Source organism: Aythya marila (assembly GCF_965140915.1).
Source record: "Aythya marila genome assembly, chromosome: 4".
NCBI lineage: Eukaryota > Metazoa > Chordata > Aves > Anseriformes > Anatidae > Aythya > Aythya marila.
Genome location: NC_139045.1, coordinates 68360491 through 68380986, shown reverse-complemented (window position 1 = coordinate 68380986; position 20496 = coordinate 68360491). Strand labels below are relative to the sequence as shown.

Below are 20496 nucleotides of genomic sequence, written 5' to 3'. Positions count from 1 at the left end.
TTAAGGCACAACCACACCAAAATAGCAGAAATGCTCACTCCTGAGTCAGAAGGCGATGGAGGGGGAGTGGGGCACACCTGTCTCTGCATTAGTGGTGAGCACGAAGAAGGATGGGGAGGATGGGTGATGCAGGAGTGATGCTGCAAGGAAAAGGCCTTGCAGCTCACGGGCAGAATACATGCATTTCTCTGGATTGTACCTATGGCAATTACACAGCTGCGAGTTAATTCTGCTTTGCTCTGATTTACATACAATGACATTTAAAAGAGTGAAGCATTCCCTGGACCGATGCTCGGAACCAAAGTCTTCTGCAGGGTACAGTAACTTGGAGGCCAGACAGCCGTGCTCTTTTCTTTTCTTCTGAGCTCAGCCTCTGGCAGAGCAAATATTGATTAGTTCATACGCGGTGGCCAACCCCAAGAGGGAGCACAGAGAGCTCCTCAGCAGAACATCCTGTAATCTGGTGGTTCGTGCATTCCTGTGGATGATGGATGTTGAAAGCCTTTCAGGGAGAAAGGTTTCCTACACTTTGCAGATAAAAGGACAGGAGCAGCAGCAGCATCCATTGCTCTAGCTGCCTTTTGAAGGCAGGCACTGCCTCCTCACTGCTCGAAGGAAAAGCCATGAATATTAAACACCAGGCGGTGAGTCCCAGAAGAATGCACTCAAATCCCAGAGGCACACTTTCCTGTCCATAGATTTTATAATTTTATTTTGTTTTTGTTTTTGTTTTTGTTTTTTCATAGGCTACTTAGGCATTTAGAGGGCTGCCAAACACAGGCTAGTTCTTAGTTCTTAGTTCGTTTTATGGAGTGCTAAGTGTATATCTGATCTGAAAAATGCTCCGTGACACCAGCAGTCTGCCAGCTCTGGCTGCTCCTGCCAGGCTGAGTAATGCTGAGTAATCCTGATATTAACAGCTGATGAAAAGAGGGGTCGGGAGTTCATTTGACCCAAGCTGGACTTCTAGATAAGCAAAGATAAATTGCCCAGCTCAATAGGTCATTTACAAACTGGAACAGCTCTCTGTGTGGAAAGGACATGCACGCAGAGGCCATGAGCAGGAAACGGAGAGCAGGGTTTGTGCTGGGGGGCTACACAAATACAGTTTGTGGCCAGCTAAAAGGGAATGAAGCACAGCATTGCATGCAGAGGTAGCAGAAGTGAATACATTTTGGATTCTGCCTGCCAGGCCTTGCCGGCTTTCAGAGGATCTGTGCTGGTTCTCACCTTTGGGCAAGTCATGGGTGTGTGGCTTTGCTATTTCCCTACTCCCAAATAAAGTGACAGCAATAGTTTTGCTATTGAATAGTCTGCAGATAGGAAATGCTCATTGTTTCTGGGTGAAAGGAGAAAAAAATCAACATGCAGATGTCTCACAAGAGAAAAAAAAAAAAGAAATCTAGAAAATTCTAGTTTTGTACCTTAAGCATATGAAGATACATGAAAATAACATCTTAAGAAATTTTAGGTGCTGCCCAAAATTGAAAGAAACACAACAATTTCTAATGGCAGACTGATGATGACAAACCTTACTCCCTGTCCAGTCTTAAGAAGCTTCCTATGAATTAATCTGGGAGCAGTGTTTTATGTCTTTATGACTTACTGACCTTTTAACCTTTTTCTAGGGAAAAGACCCTAATTTGTGCATTTCTGGGTTTGAGCAATTGTATAGATCCTGATGTTACATGTAAAAGGGGCTGTATCAAAACTTTGTCCAGCTGGACATCCTCATGTGTGAAGCATATCTGGTAGAGATGAAGGCTGTATTTAAGGAACTGGCAATGAACAGTGATGGCAGGTAGGGCCCTGTTTTTTGTTTGATCAAAAGAACAAGATCCTTTAAAGTTAAACTCAGTGGGAACACAGGGTGTGCTAGGTGTGGTACCAGTGGTTATTTAGACCCACGGGATAGTTCAGGTTGGTAAGGACCTCTGAGGGTCGTCTGCTCCAAACCCCAACTCCAGCCAGAGCCAACTTCAAAGGCAGGTGTGACGGGGAGCTTTATTTATTTCTTGTTAGCACAGAGCCTGTCCAGAACTAGTAACACGTTGCATTGGCAGCACCTTCACGTTGCACTGGAGATGCAAACCGATGGTCTGATTTGATGGTGTCACTGAAGACCTGGTGGCACTTTTTACGATGATACACACACTGTTCTCAAGACCTTGCCTTCAGCCAGAGCTTGCCTGCAGCTGGAAAGGATCCCGATGGGCTACTCATTCATTTTCCCTGTCCTGAAGCAGGATCAACTTAACACAAGTGTTTTCTGACAGATATTTGTCTATCCTGTTCTAGAAATGTGCAGCAATAAAGATTCCACAAGCTCTATTCAAGTCCATTCGAAGGCTTAATTGTCATTAGCATTCATTAGGAAGGCTTGCTTCCCTAGTATATATACCTTGCTGAACCTTAAGCTCCTGACTCATTTTATTTCCAGAGGACCTATAGAACTGTTCATTACCATCCTCTTCATGCCAGCCCATTGCACACTGAATGACTGCTTTCAGATCTCTCCTCAGCCTTCTCAAGGTTAATCGACTTCAATTCTTTCAGTCTTTCCTCGCAGGTGAGGTTGTCTACATCTCTGATCACTCTTATTGCTCTCCTATGGATTCCTTTTGTTCCACATTTTTTTTCTGAAAAGTAGTCTGAAAATTGTGCACAGAACTCAACTGAGCCCCGGTTGGGGCTGAACAGAGTGGAGGGATTGCTTATACCATTCTTGTTCACTATGCAAATGCCAAAAAATCCCCAAGACTTTTCCTGAAATTGATATCTACCAAGATATTCTACTCCCTACATTTTGGGGAAAATGTTGCATACATTTGGTAGCAGACTTGTTTCTGCTTATGTGTGAGGTGTTGCACTTATCCTCGCTGAATTGCTTCACTTTATTAGTTTTATACTCCTATGTTAAGATCATCTTGAATTATAAACCTGTTGGCTAGAAGAAATTAAAATATTACTTAAATTCTACAAAAATAATATAAACAAGATCCAGAAGCTTCACAGGAAAAAAAAAAAAAAAAAAGAAAAAAAAAAGGAGAGAGAGAGAGAGAGATGAATTAACATGAAATGTTTGTTTTGTTGTGTAACTACAAGTACGTCTGGGAACAATAAGTGGCCAAGACCAGAGGGTAAGGAGAATTACAGAGGTGACTACCAACCTGATTACGATGGCACAGAAGGTGTTAAGGGATGTGAAGAAAGCCGCGGAAAGGTTAAGGTTTGATCACATATGAGAATGGGTGAAAGAACTGAAAATAAATCAGCTCCAAAAGAAAAATCCCATGTATCACAAACCATAATACCAGAAGCAGCACAACTCAGCCAGAGAATCTGACTAAAGCACCGCATTTACAACACTTTTTAACCTCATCTGTGACCCACAGAGGCCCCAAGGGAAGCTGTTGACTTCTCCCAGCTCAAGTGTTACAAAAGCTCATTATATTTAAAGGAAAAACTCCCTGGGAAGCTTATTTAATTTAACATCACGGTTCAAGTGAATGGACGGGAAGATAAACAAAGATGGGGATTGCTGGCAGGCAAGTAGGGTGGCCTAGCTTTCAAAACACTGTGAATTTATTCAGTGTAAAGAAATAAAGTTCTTATAGATGTCCTTCATACACAGTTTGGAACCACTCGTGAATTTGAGCTGGCTTTGGAGCACAGCTGAGAGTTAAGGAGAAAAACTTCTAGCAGAAGCCTTGAAGAGATTTGTGATCTTCACTTAACAAGATACCAGCAAGACATTTCGGATAAAGCAGCAATGAACTAATTTATTGACTCAGCTGGATGAATGGATCAGTGCAAGGAGGCCAAGGTAATCCAGAGAGATCCTTAATTCCCCTCTGACTTTCAGTAATTCAGAGCAGAAATGCAATGTAAGAGGTGGGAGCCACTTGTGAGGAGGATGGAGGCTGGTTCTCAGAAACGTTTAAGTACAGCTCTCAGTTTAACATAAAAATAGGAAAATAGGATTGTAACCTGATGCATGATGCTTTTGAGTAACTAGAAAGTGAGAAATTCAGTGTGCATAGCAGATAAACCTGCCAAAAAAAAAAAAAAAAGGGGGGGGGGGGGGGGAAAGAATTTCCTCAGTCAATTTTTGATGCCATGGAACAACTGATCATGAAGTGAACAACTCCAGTAAAAACCTGGTTAGTCAGAAAATAATCTGACTAAATGCATAAATGCTATGCCAAATGGATGAAAGTGGCAATGAGGGCATGAAGGTTAGAGGAAGAAAGATATGCAACTTTTCAAAAATCTTTTGGGCAGTTCATAGGGTTTTACTACTGATAAGAGTACCTGTGAAGTGCAGGGAAAGGGTAAGCAATGGATTAAGCGATCAGTGTAGATCAGTGTAGATAGAAAAGGTGAGGAAGAAAGAATCTAAATATTAGCCATGTAATTAGTACCAAAAGGAGAGGATGACATGGAAAAAACACACCAAATACCTGGAAAGCTCAGCTGGAAGGTGAAGCTCCAGAATTCAAAATCCAAGTCTGTCCGACGGAGAGAGCAGAGAGGATAACAAATTGCCTGGTTTGCAGAGGGTAATAAATACACACTTGATAACATGAGAAGGCCTTACAAAAATGGGTGGTAGAAGTGCACTTCAGAGATGTCTAAAGAGAACAAGCTGATTGTAGGTTGCTGTTTTCAGTAGAAAAGAGCCGATCAGGCTGTGGAAGATTCCCAGGAAAGCAAAGCTAGCATGTAATTGACACTTATTTTTACCCCCAGACACACTCTACCTACTAAAACCATTGCAGAATGGTAGAAACGAGAAGTGATTCCTTTCCACTCCTTGAATGTTTCTGACAACCTGCTAATACCAAAAGGAAGTTTGCCAACCCAAAGTGAGCCCATGAGCCAGGAAATATAGTAAATGCTGGCACCGAACCAGCCAACACAGGTGGGAAGGAGGAATGAAATCCCCAAACATTTCTGGGGCTTCTTCTGGTGCAGCTCTGTCTACTTCAGTGAGGTACAGCAGAGTATCTGAAGGGAATCTCTGTTTTGTCTTGCAGCCAGATGACTGCCGCTGTTCAGCTGAAGAACGACAGAGGATCACAGGAGGCTGAAGTTGGACGAGACCTCAGGAGGTCTCTCATCCAACCTCCTGCTCAAAGTGGAGTCAGCAATCAGGACAAGACCAGGTTATTCAGGGCTTTACCTCATCAGTTGTTAACAAGGAAGACAGAAGAGACATTTTAGGCCACTGAGGAAATATATCAGGGTGGCATAATTCAACCTTCATCCCATTCTTTGGCATTATTTTCAAGTCAGATTAAACAAGATCTGGCTCTGTGGATTCCCAAATATGAAATGAGTTTACCTTTTAGGGATTTTTCTTAATTATTACCAAGAGTAAATGATGTCCTGGATGCTCTAGCAGATTCACCTTTTTTATCTACTCTCAGTTTTCAAAAAATATGTCAATATGCTTTTTTTTTTTCCCCACATGTAAACACTCTTGCTCTCATAATATCTGAGACCAGTGTTTGAGCTCTGGTTATTATCGAGTCGGACCAACATTCAGGATCAGAGCACCACTGTTCCACAGTGCTATGTGGACATAAAAAGATTCAAGGCCTGGGCAGATATGTATTGGTCATGCCACGGCCATGAAAATGCCAGCAAATAGCTCTGCTGGTACATTTCTCAAAGATATTAAAGTGTTTTCAAATAGTGCTCCTTCCCCAGCAAACAAAAAGATTTGCAGATGATTTCAGGGAAGATTTAGGCCACCAAAGACAAAACTGTGACTAAAGCCAAAGATATAAAGCGATTCCAATAGGGTTCTTGCCGTGTTCAGAGAATCAATTAGGGAAATTTCCACCCACCAAAGCTATGCCGAGCCAGCTATTCCTCTCTCCCCATCATTTCTGTGATGTTTCTCACACTCCTTGATCACTGCTTCTGTAGGGTTCTGTATTTCAAACAGAAGCTCTGTTTGTTGCCCTCCAAGTACCATTTCATAGGTTGTGAGAAAAAGGAATCATTCTGGAGGTCAAACTGAGACTTTTAAGGGTAGAAAAGGGCTCTTATGATTGCTCCCGCTCCAGCCTACCCTTGCTTTATACTCCACGCCAAACCAAAACAACCTGAAAAGGTCACCATTTATAATATTTAATAATAATTTATAATAAGGGTTCACTGGTGTGAAATTATTGTGCCACCCAAAAGGCATTCCTGGCAATCATCAAATACTGAACATTTTCACCTGTATTTGTTTGGGAGGAAATCTGTGGTCAGGACTGGCCTTGCTTCCTTATAATGGCTCTTTAGATTCAGGCGTGCAGCAGGGTAGCTTGCTAAAGGCCTGGAAAAACTGTACTGCTCCGAATTTATAGCAATACATAGGTCAGCACAAGTGATGTAAAACTGATGCCTTGTCCAGAGGATCTTGTTGGGAAACTAATAGCAAACACTAGAAATACTTCTGCTTTTCCACAATTTGAAAAACACAACTGTTTCAAAAACCTACATTCAGTGCAGGATGGGAGGCAGCAGGAATGGATGGCAAAGCCAAAGCAGTTGTCCCAGACAGTCAGCACTCTTCTCGATATCTGGGATTTTATCCATTAAAAACTGATCCTGTCAGGAGCTTTGAGGCCCACTTCAGTGAGTTCTGGAAAACCTAATAACCCACAAAATCTGTACCTTAACACAGCAGAATAGGGCAGGTAGGGAGGACCAGGTACCCATCTGGCTGTTTGTGGGGAACAGAACAAAAGACTGAAGAACACATCCCGGTAGTCAAAACGTTTCATAGTTCATCTGACGATGATTACATGCGCAACATCAAAGAGTTCTGGTTTCCACCCAGCTACAGAATAAATCTCTCTATGCTAATTCACTCACAGCCTACAACTGGAAGAAAACACAGTTTCGTTACTGGAGAACCTGGAGTACTAGAAAGAGATCTTGAGTTCATGGCATGCAACTTGTGGGGACACAAACTGCGCCAAGTCTTGAGACCTTGGTCTTGAACAATCCCCCAGACTTGTATCTGTTTGCCTTTTGCTCTCACCCCAGTGTATGCAAAGCGAGCAGGTGTGTGAGATAAAGCAGTGCCCTTATTGGTTGGCTGTTTTCCTTTTTGGAAATGTGAAAACGGGAAGAAAAGTTGTAAAAGCAAAAGGGTGACCCTGTAGCCCAGAGGAGATCACAAGCACTCTCTAGGAGACAAGGTGAACAAAATATTAACTTCATTCACTGTATAACAATCTGTACAAAGAGCATGTCTCTGGGGAAGTGTGACTGACATTCTTTTGTGAATGGCTGCGTCTGAAAATTTGTTCCGTATGTTCTATATAGCTCCGTATTTGCTCAGACGTTAATCCACAGGTCAGGATCAAGGTTCCTTATATTCTTAAGTGTGTATTTGTTTTTTATTAGGCTGAAGGGCAGGCCTCATATTCTTCAGGACTTGAAAAAAACACATTATCTAGTTAAACTATGCACCCTAAGAAACATATACAAGCTGGAAATCAATGGGGAAACAAAAAAACATTGCCAGTAGTAAGGTTAGTGCTGTAGCCTTTAAGAAGCAAAAGTTACTAAATACAGAACTATAGGCCTCCTGAAAAAAGTAGGTCTTCAAGAGGGAGGAAAACATTTCACACCTATGCAAAGCCAGTGCAAACACAGAAAGCTTAAAAATTCCTTTTGTAATTGTGTATATATGGAAACTCAACAATTTATATATTCATATAAATATCTAAACAGTCAAAAAGCAGAAGAAAATTCGTGCAACCTCTTCTCCGTTGGAAAGGTGGAATCAGCCCCCCTGCTTGCCTGACCTGGCACAGCGTCACAGCCACACAGGCTGGACCCCCCAGCCAAGGAGCTGAGCCACAATTAATATGCAGAAGGCTCTGACTGTGCTTACGTCACCACCACTACTTCTGTAACTATAAGAATCAGTTTTTGGAAACAACTAACTAATTTCAGCTGATGTATGATTAATACGCAACATAAGGAAATGTTGTTTAATAGTTTAATGCCTTTAAGCGTAATGCAAAATTCTTTAAGGATACAAATTAAAACTGCTGCAAACTCTCTGTAACTATACACATTTAAAATTTAAATTATGTTACTTTGATCATTTGAGGTCTAGTGCTGAAATATACTGAACATCTTGTAAAAGTTTTGTGCTTGACTTCAACTTCTAAATAATTAGTAGACTTTGAGGATTGTCTCTTCTTCCACTACCATGGATGCAGAATTTGGCACCAAGTAATGTTTTATAAAACAAACTTCTTTAAAGAATAAACTCTACAGAACACTAAAATATCAATATCAATATATATCAAAATATCAAAAATATTATTGATATCAAAAATACCATTGATATTAAAGTATCAATAATAATAATATCCAAACATAAAAGTAGAAGCCTGAATCCTAAAAAACGTAAGTCTGAATCTCAAAATGTATCTAACCATATTTAGCATTGTGTCAGTAATATAAATAATAGATTAGACAAAACTTCCTCAAAAGTATGCTAAGGCTACAGTGTACAAATGGATTTTGAAATTAATTTAATTGGCAACAATCTGGCTATTTTAAATGCAGCTAATGCAGTTTTTGTTTACTTGTTTTAACTCTAAAATCCTAAATACAAATTAAGGTAGAAACTCTCCATTTCTAAGGAACTTTTTTCTAAGTCTGTGGAAAATGACATTCAGTACCCCAGCAGCTGCCGTCTACTCACAAAGTGTAAAATAAGCTGAACACAACAGTTGAGCAGCTGCTGATACAGTTCAAATAGTGTCTTTCTAATGCCAGATTAGAAGTACTTTGACACAATCGCTTCACAAAATATTTAATATTAAAATCTAAACATCCATCTAACTCAAATATATTTGTCGCGATCCCAAAGGGTTAATATTGTCTTGCTTCATTTCTTACATGTAGTAATTTAGCTCTGAACAAAAGCAGCTCCCTGCTGGTTACCTTGGCTAAAGGAAACACAATGAACTGGTAAAAACCAGTTTTATCTCACTGCTGTTGCCTAGGGCTACAGACAAAATGAAGTAAAAAAATTCACATGCAGAGTATTAGGTGCTTATGAAAGATCCAGCAGCGCTGTTGCCTAGTGATTCAGTGAGGAATCAGCATAGGCCAATGAGGTGTGCGGGTACTGAATAACATCCCCGATGACTGCTTTACATCTCCTGCAATTCTGTCATACACCCCCATGATTTCCCAGTGGTAAGAATCACTTTCAAGGGAACCTGTCAAAAAAAAAAAAAAAGAAAAAAAGAAAAAAAATGCTTTAAACAAACAAACAATCACAGCACTTATAGCAAGATTACTATTTTTGCTTTTCCTTTTGGATGGTGATACTGTTCTAGATTACATGCCTATCCAGTGTGAAATACTCTTCATATCTAGTAATAATTATAATTCCAATTAAGATATCTTAACAATTAAGGTTATCCTTTAGTTTTGAGACTGCAAATATATGTTCCTGAATTGCAAGGAACATAGTGAAGTCCAAAGCAAAATTTATCTTGTTATGCCTTTCAAAAGAGCTACCAAAACCATAGCATTTATAATTTGCAACTTTTTCAATAATGCATAAAGATACTGGGTTTTATGGGTTTTTGTGGTTGCTTTTTTGTTGTTGTTTGTTTTCTTTTCCTTTTTTATTTTTTACCATCCACTTTTCCAGTCCTGGGGTGTATTTGTTGTTGCTTTGGTTTTATTTCAGTTTGTTTTGCAGTTACCAGTGCTCTGTTACACAGTAGATTTCCTGACATGAAAGCTGCCTCATTAGCAAGGACTACGTCTTGGAAAAGAAGCTACTTCAAAGATAAAGGATCCTTTTCCTCAAAGAAGAAAAAGAAATCTCTCCCCATTAAGACGATATGTGTGTTCTACTTTAATGACATTTTTCTTCCCCATTAAAATATAATATTCATATTAACAGAGCATATAATACATATTTAGTTGAAGCAAGTGTACAGAGGGAAAGCAGAAGCATTTCAAAAAAATCTTTTCATCTTCAACATCTCTAATCTTAAAAGACACATTTACTGTATAGAAGGATAAACAACATGAACAAAAATACAGTCTTTTTTTTAAAGATAACTCTCAAATTCGTCACTGAGATCAAGCTGTTTGCACTTTATGTTTTGTATCTGGTCTCTGCCATTGATCCATTCTTGATGTTTCAGAGAAAGATGAAACATCTTCACGATGCATGTAGTCTAATGTGCAGTAGGAGTAAAACTATGTCATGACTCCTACAGTAATTTATTCAGGAAAAGAAGACCAAAACAAGAGAAAAAATATCCTAATCTTTCAAAGCCCCAGACAAATACCTATTGTCCAAGGCTGTGTTTCTTTTTACTATTAAAATGCAGTTGTCATTTAAGAGGGAATTGCTGTTCTCATCAGAATGACATGTAGAATCCATTTGCTAAGGATGAAGATGAATTTGTCAGTGCGTGATAGCAGACACTTCTGACACATGAAAAGACATTGTAGGACAGCGTGTTATGTTTTGTCCATGGGACAAAATGGAAAGACTCACTTCTGCCAGTTAGTGGTTAGTCCGAAATATGTAACACTAAAATGGTATTTTGCCTGTGTGCCTATGAGTACTCTCATTATTGATGTAAATATTTGTCTTTTTTAGAAACCTATTAAGTTGTTCATATTTTATTTTGCAGTCAGGCAAAGTATGAATGGTGTTGTCTCTGACAGTGTCCTCAACAAAGGGTATGAACCTTACAGCAGCATGAGTGTCAGGTATGTTGTAACCATTTCTGAAATAAATAGATTAAATTTTTTCTGTCGTCAAATCTTGTTCAATAATACTGGAGAATGAGTAATCTGGCCAAGTACTCCATTTCTCAGGAAACGGGAAACCGTTGGACTATTGCTTCCTTATTCAGTTTAGGGATTCCCAGAGACTATAGTCCTTAATGAAGCAAGAAAAGCCGAGCGTTGGCCTAGCAGCAAAATGTACCAGTCTTGCAGAGAGAAAAATACAATTATTTTATATAAGAATTACAGTTAGATAAAATGGAAACATACATACAATAGTTGTCTAGTTTTCTACTTGGTTGTTCTGGTAAATGATGGCCTTCAAACTGTGACCAGCAATTTTGTCTGCTTTACATGTTTGGCTTCCGCTCAGAAATGTTAAAAAGATCAATTTTCTAAGTGAAAATTACTAAAGAAAGATCTTTTGCAATAATTTTTCAGCAGTAATGAATGCCTGGCACATTTTAGAAAGCCTGCTAAGGTACTATTTCTCATTCCACCACACCCATCAGAAATGTCATGGCATTAAATCAAAGGGATTTTGAAGTTACTGCACTTGTATAGGTAAGACAAAGTGTACTACAGTTATGCTTTACAAAATGGATTTTGAGTTTCTTTCTTTTTTTTTTTTTTTTCCATTAGAATTTTTATGGTAATTTTAAAAAGCCATTACTTGTAAATATGAAAATGAAGCAGTTGAAGTGAAGGTTAGCATAGTTGTCTCTAGATTCTCAATATGATGATAGTAACAAACAAAACTATATATACCTGAGACAATAATGGAAATTCAGAATTGCCCCTACCTTTAGTGGCACTTCCAAGGCTGTAGTTTGCTGCAGGGACTCCATTGTTCTTTTTACCAATGCTGTAAGGCCAAAAAAGTTGAAAATATACAGCTTTATTTCCAGTTAAAACTGTTATGTAGGAAAACAAACAAACAAACCAACAAACCATGCCTTATATTCCATTATATAATAGCTGCATTTCTACAAAAAATAAATATCCACCCATTTAAATGTATTGAGATTTTTTTAAAAGTTAAATTTGATTTCTTGTGAAAGAATTTAATTCTTTTTTTTAAATTGAAATTTAGGTGAAAGCTGGAAATTTATTTAACTTACATATTCCATTAACACAAAAGTAAAGCACTGATATACATTCTAAAAAGGTACAGCTTGCCTGACTGCTGCATTTCTCAGCTTTCAAGTTCACTGCAAACAAAAATAACCTTCCCTGTGGGATAGCTGAGCTATCAAGAATCAAAACAATTGAACTTCAGCATGATTTACGTAATTTAACAACTCATCGTGTCATAACCCCATGCTCACTATTACTGTGAAAAATGCCTCTATTATTATTCCAAATCAATCATTTGGGACCTGATTTGTCATCCTTGGTCAGGCCAATTAGTGTTTTGCTTGACAAAGATTTCTGCTGGATAACAAAATGTGGTTGTAAAAAACATAATCAAAGAGAGATTCAGTGGATAAATAGTTTTAAAAAGGAGGTAACTTTTGGCTAGTGGAAGTGAAAAGGGAATGCCGGGGAGCCCCAGTGAGAAAGTTATTGAGCAAGCTCCATTGCTTTGACGTGATGGCTGCCCACATAATATATGTCATCATGTGCCTCCCAGAACTGAGAAATAACAGAGCATGCAATATGTGGTGATAACTACTAGGCTGAAACCCACATGATTGCTTAGAAGGATTCTTTGAAGTTCTCCCTCAATGCACATCACGGTTCTCGTGCAGCTGAGGTTAGATGTAAAGAAGCAACGAGAACTCCAAGAAGCAGCATATGGTGGTTACTCTGGCTGCTGTCGAAACCTTTTCTAATGATGCCAGCACTGAAGAGCAGTATGTGATGTTTTGTGTCACATCTGTGACACCGAGGATCGCTTGGTAATAATGAGGAGGATAACTAGCGTCTGCCTGAACAGAAATGGAGTGCTTCTCTGTTCTGTGCTGGCTCACTCAGACTTGGGTGCTAATGAGCTGTCGTAAGGTTTTCCACAAAGTCCAAATTATGCAGTAACTCAAAAGATCAGTGGCTGAAGTGCCAAGGCTGGGGAAAATGAGACATATGTTGACACATGTTGACACCTATAGAGTTGCTTCATGTTGGATTTGAGGTAGTTTATGGTCCGGCATGGGACACAGCATCATTTTTGGAGAGCAGAAACAAACATGAAAATCATAACTTGTGAAAGCATAGGGAAGTTTTGGTCTAAATAATTATCCACTTAAAATTCATTCCAAGTCAAGACGCCTATCAGTACAGCACTGTTGGACTGCCTCCATCTTGAGAAGCCCAGTCTGAATTTAAACAAAACAAGCTGCCAACTCCAGGAGATCAGCAATGCAGCAAACATCAGGGCACTGTGACCAGGCAGTGTGCCTTCAGAAGGCTAGATGGATTGCCAGGCAGTCCTCGGGTAAACAGTTTATCATCGGTAAGTCATGGCTATGACAGAACAAAGCTTTTGTGAGAGCACAGCTTCTGGATTCCGCTTTTACAGAATCACTCGGCTCTGTAGTGTTCCACCAAAGCACTTATGTACAATCTAAGGGCACACTCAACTCTGTGCAACTTGGTTTTTTTTGAGCTGTTAGATAAATAAACAGCAACAGACCATCAAGGCAACGGGAGGAACAGCCCTTTTAGATGAAAAGAGCTCCAATGGACTCTTCTTCCAAAAGAGGGAGCGTGAGTCAGCAGCGTTGATTCATGGGTTGAAAGATGTGATAAAAGATGTGATGTCTGATAAAAGGTGCTGCACGCGTATGCACTGGATTAGAACAGTTTTTGCCCTTATGCTCTAGACCTCCAAATTTGGGTAGTTCTCTCCCATATAATTGTTATTCCCCAAAGGGGGTTCACATTGGCCCCGATGGTTGCAACACCTTTCTCTGCTGGTTCATACACTTTTTGTTTTAGAGCATCTGGCATGACCAGAATTCTGTTGCATCCTTAACTATTTTTAATTTTAAAAAGCATGGATTAATGTGGCCACACCAACATCAGCAAACCTAATGGTTCCTCATTCACTTTGATAACCCATTAGCCACCTCCCTTGGATTTGTTCCATTTTCTTCCTATTTTTTTATTTCTGTGTCAGTTCAGCTCCTTGTTCTATTTCTTATGTCACAGTGACTTCTCTGTCTCTTCCCAGAGTTTAGTGGGTGGCATGGTAAAACCATTCATTTCAAACAATCTCAAGTGGTTTTGACCGCATTTCAGCCTTTTGAAATCATACCTTTGAAAGTTTCCAAAAGATTTGCCTATACCGATTTTATAGCAGATTTTGAATTAATAAATATAAAATGATAACTGAAATGTCAAGAAAAAGCAGCTGTATTACCATTCCTGTTCAACAGTCTGCTAAGACAGTAAACAGTGAATAAGGAAGCGTTTACATTAATGTCTGGTTTTGCGCAAAAATAAATAGGTAAACTGACTGAATACATTGAGGCTGGAAATTAAAAGTTCTAGATTTCAGAAAGAGGAAATTCTGGAACAGTCTCCCAGTGGGAGTAATTTTTCATATGGAGATGATCATTTATAAAAGAGACCATATGGTGTGGTGATATGTAATCACAGGAGAGATCCCCTTTAGTCCTATGTACATAATGTCTGATTCTCCCTCTGCACTCTCAGATCTCCTGAAAAACTCTCCTCTCTGAGTGCTCAAAATAAAGTATCCAAGCATATACAATTATATTATATATACACAATTGTCTCATATACTTTCCAGAATAAAAACACAATGTTTAAATAGATCTGTCTCTACCATCCCTAATTTTTTGTCTCTTTTTAAAGATTTACATTGGAGGCTTTTAGAGGAATGATTATTTATGTTCTGTCAAGTACCTAGAATATCTAGGGCACATTAATTATTAATTTTAAAATGTTCCTTTGCAGTCAGCCATATACTGCAGTGGCATCTGTTAAATGCTGTTCTCCCAGCCTTTGCAACTTCTCTCTCAAACCCCATAGTCAGCAGTTATGGGATTTGTTGGTTACGCTCATTCTGGAAGGTTTTGTAAGTATGTCATTTTAAAATATTATATATATTTCTTATTTACTCCCCCGATATTAATGACAGCAAAGCAAAGACATCACAGAGCTAAAATTGTAATACATAATCAGATTTTTCCTGATACTGGCCTGAATAAATGTGCTTATTGAAAGAGTTGTGAATAGGAGCAAAGAAAAGGCATGCGTGCCTGCTGTGGAACAAAAGCTTGTTTGTCCCTATCCAAGTGAAGACATTTTTCAAGCTCATTCACCTATGAAATTATGACTCCAGAAGCAAGTCAAAGCTGGCCAGACATATGATCTATGGAATAGGGATTCTTACAAATTAAGGGCTATCTAGAGGCATTTTAAGCATCAGTGTCTTTCCAGTTAGAAAAAGGCAGCTCGGAGAACACAAAATGTCTCTACCTTGTGATGACCAGTTCATTCTTTTGTCCTGGTACTTTAATCCCCTTTTGAACATGTGCACTTTTTTCATGCAGCTGCTTCAGTATTCATTAAGTGAGAAAATGTAGCAGAATAAAATGAAACTTCGTGGACTTTGAGCCACAAATTTCTACTGACAGATTTTATTTTTTATATATCTAAGATATTGTTCTTACATTACAACAACCTTAACTGATCTTAATCTTAAAACAAGTGGGCCTAGTTTAGTTTAATTTTTTTCTTAGATTGGTCCTTTTGGTGTCCTTATGCTGCAAGTAAGTATTTCAGCTGAAATATACCCAGTAAAGTCTGAAAAAAAAATATTTAAAACTGTATGCTTTACAGATATGAAATATAAGAAAGGATGCAGAGATGAATTTCTTTACTTGTATCAATAATGTGTAGTTATAAATGAGTTCTAAAAAAAAAAACTTCAGAAATTACTCTAATTCATTGTGATATTGAGCAGTACAACATGAAGTACTGGAATACATATATTTCTATAAAAATATGAAAAATACATTACTTCAAGTAGCAAGTGGCTTTCATTTAATTATACTTCTCACTAATGGATGCAATTAAGCAAGTATAGTAACAAGGAACATTCCACAGTGACAAAGTTTACCTTTCAAATCCAACAGGTATATATGGAATATATATCAGAAACCAGATCTTACAGTTGTATCTATGGGTATCCCTGTACCGTAAAAAAAATAAAATTTACATTTCTCTGCCCCTAGGTGCATTTCCCCTTTCAGCAGTCATGTATTCAGAATAGTCTAAGGGCAAATAGGCATTTCTAACTGAGTGTGGAGACATAGTCTCAGAAATGGGCAGTCTCCCACAAAAGGAAAAATTGGGTTCTGCAATTCCTGAACACTTTCCTGGAGTCCCTGTGAAGACTCACAGTTTGATTTGAGCACCGTCTGTCTACCTGATTACACAGATTTCAGAACTCCAAGATGCTGAGCCCTCTCAGATCCAAGAGCCCAGTTTTTGCCATTCCCAAAATACCATCTCTCTTTCTGCTTCCTGGGTTGCTTGAAAGCTCAGGATGTGAGGAAGCCAGACAGGCAAGCTGGCTAGAAACCAGGCAGATTATTGATGGTAAAACCGACAATCTTCTGTCAAAACCAAACCAATCGCTGCCAAATGTTTTGATTTGATCTTTTCAGGCACCCTCCAATAGAAAATGAAGATTTTTAAAAAAGCTCTTTTGCTGTCCTTTTCTTGCCCTATTTAGGGAATTTAGAGAATTGAGTCAAAGAATATGCCACATTTTTGTTGAAAATTAGACAAATCAGAGTAGCATGTGCTTTATTGTATTTCAATGCATGCCAAAGATTGGACATTCAAAGCTTCATTATAAAAAGAGAATGTTTTGCCTTGCCCTGTCAGAGTGAACAGTATGCATACTACGAAACTGTGGGTGCCAGAGTCTGTTTGAGGAAAGTATCCCCCCAATATACAGGTAAAAGCTAAAAAGTAATCAGGATCATGACTGGAATGCAGATACTCTGAATACTAGGCCAGTGCTTTCTTGGATCACACAGAACGCAGGAGAACAACACAGCACTGAACTGTGGTCAATTAAAGCCATCACACCCTGCTCTTTAGCTTTAAGTCCATGCCTTTACCTTTACCAAGCTTGGTAATTGCACAACTGAGATTTTTCTCTAGATCATTAAGGTGGGATCTGCAAGTCAGCAGATTCTGTAATTTAAAGCTTCTGAATGGACAAAAAGCCCAATTAGATATGGAAAGATGAAGCTGACAGCTAAAAATTATCAGCAAATAAAAATAAAGGTAAGGACTTTACAGAGAGAGAGAACTTTGAGTAATGGGATGAAAATCATTTCTGGACTTGGAAAGCACTGAAGTGAATGAGAAGCCCACGTCCTTCCGACACTCCTCTTTAAACTCATACTAAATTTGTTACCTCAGTTAACAGCTCCTGAAATAACTGGAAAAGATTAGAAAAAAGTCTTCCTATTTAGTTTCATCCGAAAGGAATCTGGGTCACCTGCTCTCAGACTGCTCCATGATGTGAACCCAAACTGTTCACATCGTGGACTGGGGACAATAGGGAGGTTTACTCATACTTCTGGCTGCAAGTTACATGCTAATTGAGATGTACTCTTCCTCTGCCTATCCGGGTCATGCAAAACCCTCATTAATGACACCGAAGCCAGCTTCGGTCACTTTTAAGAGCACTATTAGTTCTTTTAGCAGCAGCAGAACTAATTACTGCTTAAAAGAAGGCAGCGTTCAATGTCTCAGGTTGGTCTTCAGTGTTCAGGACAAGACATTTTATCACTCTTCTGTTCTGAGGTATGTTGAGTATACCTGAGAATTACTGTATTGCAGAATTTTCTTTTTCTCTTTGCCTTTTAGGGTAAAGTAGAAACAAACTTAAAAACCAGTCTTCAATCAGTAGAATGAAACAAACTTCCACATTGAATTCTGAAGGCTTGGCAGCCTGTGTTAAGAACGAGGGTGATTTCCAAGGTATCTCAGACCTCCAGACTGCATAGCACAAGTTGTTTAAATATAGCAGAGCAGTCAAGGATTTGACAGCTGGGATCTGCTACATACAGAGAAGGGTATTAATGATGACCAGTGATTCCCAACCTCTGACTTCCACCAAGGTTCAAATTCAGCAGCAGCAAGCACCTCTCACAGATGAAACCACCCTCAGTCAACTAGCTAGTGTTATCTCGCATCTTTGAGGAATGGCACGTACTAGCTTCTGAGGAGTTTCTACCCATACAGCAGAACTCTATTAAGGAGAATAAAAATACAACACTGTTTTCAAAAGATTAATAATTTCTGAAGTAAAACATTCTCCTGGTCATTTCATTCTTTTTGAAGTTTCTTATATGGTAATCAAGTGTTTTATCTGTTTTACTGGAAAAGTATTGATTTTGCTGAATTTACTACAAATTCACACTAATAACTGGACATGGACACGCTGTCCACCTGGACACGGTGCTGGGTCATGTTCAGACAGCTGTCAACCACCACCTCCAAGTCTTTCTGCTGGGCAACTTTCCAGACACTCCTCCCCAAGCCTATACTGCTGCATGGGGTTGTCACAACCCAACTGCAGGACTCAACACTTACCCTACTTAAAGTCATGCAATTGGACTCAACCCATCCATGTAGCTTATCCAGATCCATCTCCAAAGCCTTCTTTCATGCAGAACAAGAGTCCCACCTAACTTGATATCAGCCACAGACTTATTGAGAGTGCACTTGATCCCTTCATCCAGATCACTGATTAAAACGTTAAACAAAAATGATCCCAATGTTGGTGTAAAATACAAAAATGAAAATCATTCTATGCTGTTTTACTGATCCCATTCAATGTACTATACTTCCAAACTCTGAAACTACAGCACTTTTAGACATTGGCCTTTTTGGAGTAGATACTGCAATCTCTGGTAAATTGAACAGTGTTTGTTGTTTTTGTTTGTTTGTTTTTAAATTTAAACAAAGATCTGAACACCTGTATTCAAAGGTCAAATGTTAACATATGAAAATAAAGCATTATAATTCCCCCAATATCTTGAACTTAAATATTTCCCAGATTCTTTGTTTTGATTAGATGGTAGCTTAATGTTCTCATTATGAACCAATACTCACAAGAGGAATGTATGATGAAATGAGACAGATGGCAAATTGTACCAATTAAATGAATGCAACACAGGAAGTTGAAATTGTTATTTAGATACTTAGGTTATAATGCAATATATTTCTTATACTGGTTAGTTTAAAATAGTCATGACCTTATGATAATTGTTTTAGCCAAAAATATTTTTCACCTTCAAACTTGACCAAAGTTTCTGAATTAATATTTGGTACCTATAGTAATGACTCCACTACTTACTGGAGAAGAGACCCAACAGCCCCATATGTGCCCTCATTTTCTAGCTAAATTTGTACCAGATGCAGAGAAAAACTCTAGCTTAGGAAATAATGTCTGGAAGTAAGCCAGATGAGAGGATTAAACTGTAGGCAGGAACTTTTACTAACCCTTAACCTTGAAAGTTCCACCATAAAGTTCTCTTCAAATAAAAGAGCTGTAAATTAACTTAGAAATTACTGTACCTTACATTCTTACATTAAGATTTCGTACCTCTTTATGTAACAGGCCCCAGTGATAAGTATTTCGGAAGTTACTTCCAAAGACAATTTTTTCAGACTGATTTATTTCCTTCTACAATCCTTGAAACCTCAGGGAAAGTATTATTGTTTACTTTTATGATTATATGCTATATTAATTCTTGTCGTCTAAGCAATAGATGATCTTTGAAGGTCCCTTCCAACTGAACTATTCTATTCTCGTCTAGTCTAGTCTAGTCTAAAGATACCTCAAGTTATTGTGGAAACAGAGAGACAGGGAAAAGAGAAAAAGATTACACTTACCTGAAAATTCCTGAATTTGAGAATCTTCTACTTCAAACAACAACTCATCATGAATCTGAGCAATTAACCTGAAAAAATTCAGACTTTAGATAACATACACATGAAATTTCTAATAGTGCTTTCAACTCATACCATCAACTAATTTTCAGGTGCACAACGGATACACTAAAGTGAATATAAGCATCTTAAGAAAGTTAAAAAATCATTAATGGAGTTAAAAGGACTGCTGTTCCACATAGGCTGAAAAAATAAAGGCCATGGTCTTAAACCAAAACTGTGCTTGCTAACTTGTAAATGCCATTCAGGGATTTGGTGATGTGACAAGGTATTACTTAAAACTAATGGAAATTGCAAAAAATTGCAAGAAATAAGTCAGGGCTTGTTTTGTTAATATAGCTTGTTTTTCTCAAGCTGAGTTGGAATAAAAGTGCAAGTTAAGTCAATAGCAAGAATACTTGGCTCACTGGTATACCAACAGTAACTCTTAGTATAGTGTTGGCCAGTGACTTGAATCCTTTCCAGGAAATAATCCTTTCATGTAAATGCAAAATAAGACTCCTCATGCTGTAAACAGGCTGAAGAACAAAAATGTAGGCATAAATACACAATCTGATCTGTAGCCTCTGCTATTAGTTGTCTTCATAAGAACAGAGTGTACAACTGAAAGTAACATCTTAAAATCCATGCAACTACATGTACCTGAGATCTTAAGTTTTGTTTTTCTCATTGTCTGTATTAGCTCTATACTGATCGGTCTCTTGCATATGTATTGTGTCTTAATTGTTTAGTGCTTACGGGAATAGCACCCTA

The 20496-nt window shown here is 38.4% G+C and overlaps 1 protein-coding gene across 1 annotated transcript in view; it reads right to left on the bottom strand.

Annotated features, from left to right (window-relative positions):
* Positions 1–9185: 9185 nt before the first annotated feature.
* POLN (DNA polymerase nu) overlaps positions 9186–20496 on the bottom strand; it is a gene marked incomplete at both ends in the record, with an annotated part of 92295 nt that continues 80984 nt past the window's right edge. Inside the window, 3 exons of the mRNA XM_082758714.1 lie at positions 9186–9254; positions 11598–11659; positions 19687–19754. Of these exons, the coding sequence (XP_082614840.1) occupies positions 9186–9254; positions 11598–11659; positions 19687–19754 (199 nt within the window). The remainder of the gene's footprint in view (positions 9255–11597; positions 11660–19686; positions 19755–20496) is intronic.